The sequence below is a fragment of the Phytophthora parasitica genome, assembly GCF_000247585.1.
Source record: "Phytophthora parasitica INRA-310 unplaced genomic scaffold supercont2.74, whole genome shotgun sequence".
Taxonomy (NCBI): domain Eukaryota; phylum Oomycota; class Peronosporomycetes; order Peronosporales; family Peronosporaceae; genus Phytophthora; species Phytophthora nicotianae.
This window is the reverse complement of record NW_008649060.1, coordinates 73,840-74,382: the sequence shown is the minus strand read 5'-3', so window position 1 is coordinate 74,382 and position 543 is coordinate 73,840. Positions and strand designations below refer to the sequence as shown.

Here is a 543-nt window from a genome sequence, read left to right as displayed (position 1 = left end):
GTGTTGGCTAACCTGTCTGTGCTCTGGTTCCAGTCTCGCTTGACGTGTAGGAGCTCGTGGGCCGGCCACGTTTTCAGCTGGCCCAAGGCACGTCTACGAAGAGGAGTCCTTGCACTCTATCTCGCCTCGCATCTGCCGTATCACCAAGTTGGAGTCCCCGCAGATGATCAGGTGTCCCCGGTCTAAGCTGGAAAGTAGATCGAACGCTAATAGCCATCCCTGGTACTCCGTCTCATTCACCGTTAGGTCGGGCAAGTACTTTGATTCCGCAGCGACAACGGTCCATTCAGGTAACTTCCAGACATTAGCGCAACACGCTCCACCACCTCGTTTGACTCGTGCTGATCCGCCGAAACGCACGACTAACAGTTCTTCGCCGGGTTCCACCGAAGGTATTACCGTTGGAGCCTGCTGGCGTGGTTGTTTCCTCGGCGCGATAGACGACAAGATCGAGTCGACGTTTTCCCGGGGCGTGATGCTCGCCGCGATCGTACCCAGGATCTCATCTTCGCCGCGTGTACACTTGACGATCTCGAGCGTCCA

The 543-nt window shown here is 56.7% G+C and overlaps 1 protein-coding gene across 1 annotated transcript in view; it reads right to left on the bottom strand.

Moving 5' to 3' along the window:
- Window positions 1-93: 93 nt before the first annotated feature.
- Window positions 94-543, bottom strand: part of PPTG_24198 (hypothetical protein) — a gene marked incomplete at both ends in the record, with an annotated part of 2,934 nt that continues 2,484 nt past the window's right edge. Inside the window, one exon of the mRNA XM_008915677.1 lies at window positions 94-531. Within this exon, the coding sequence (XP_008913925.1) occupies window positions 94-531 (438 nt within the window). The remainder of the gene's footprint in view (window positions 532-543) is intronic.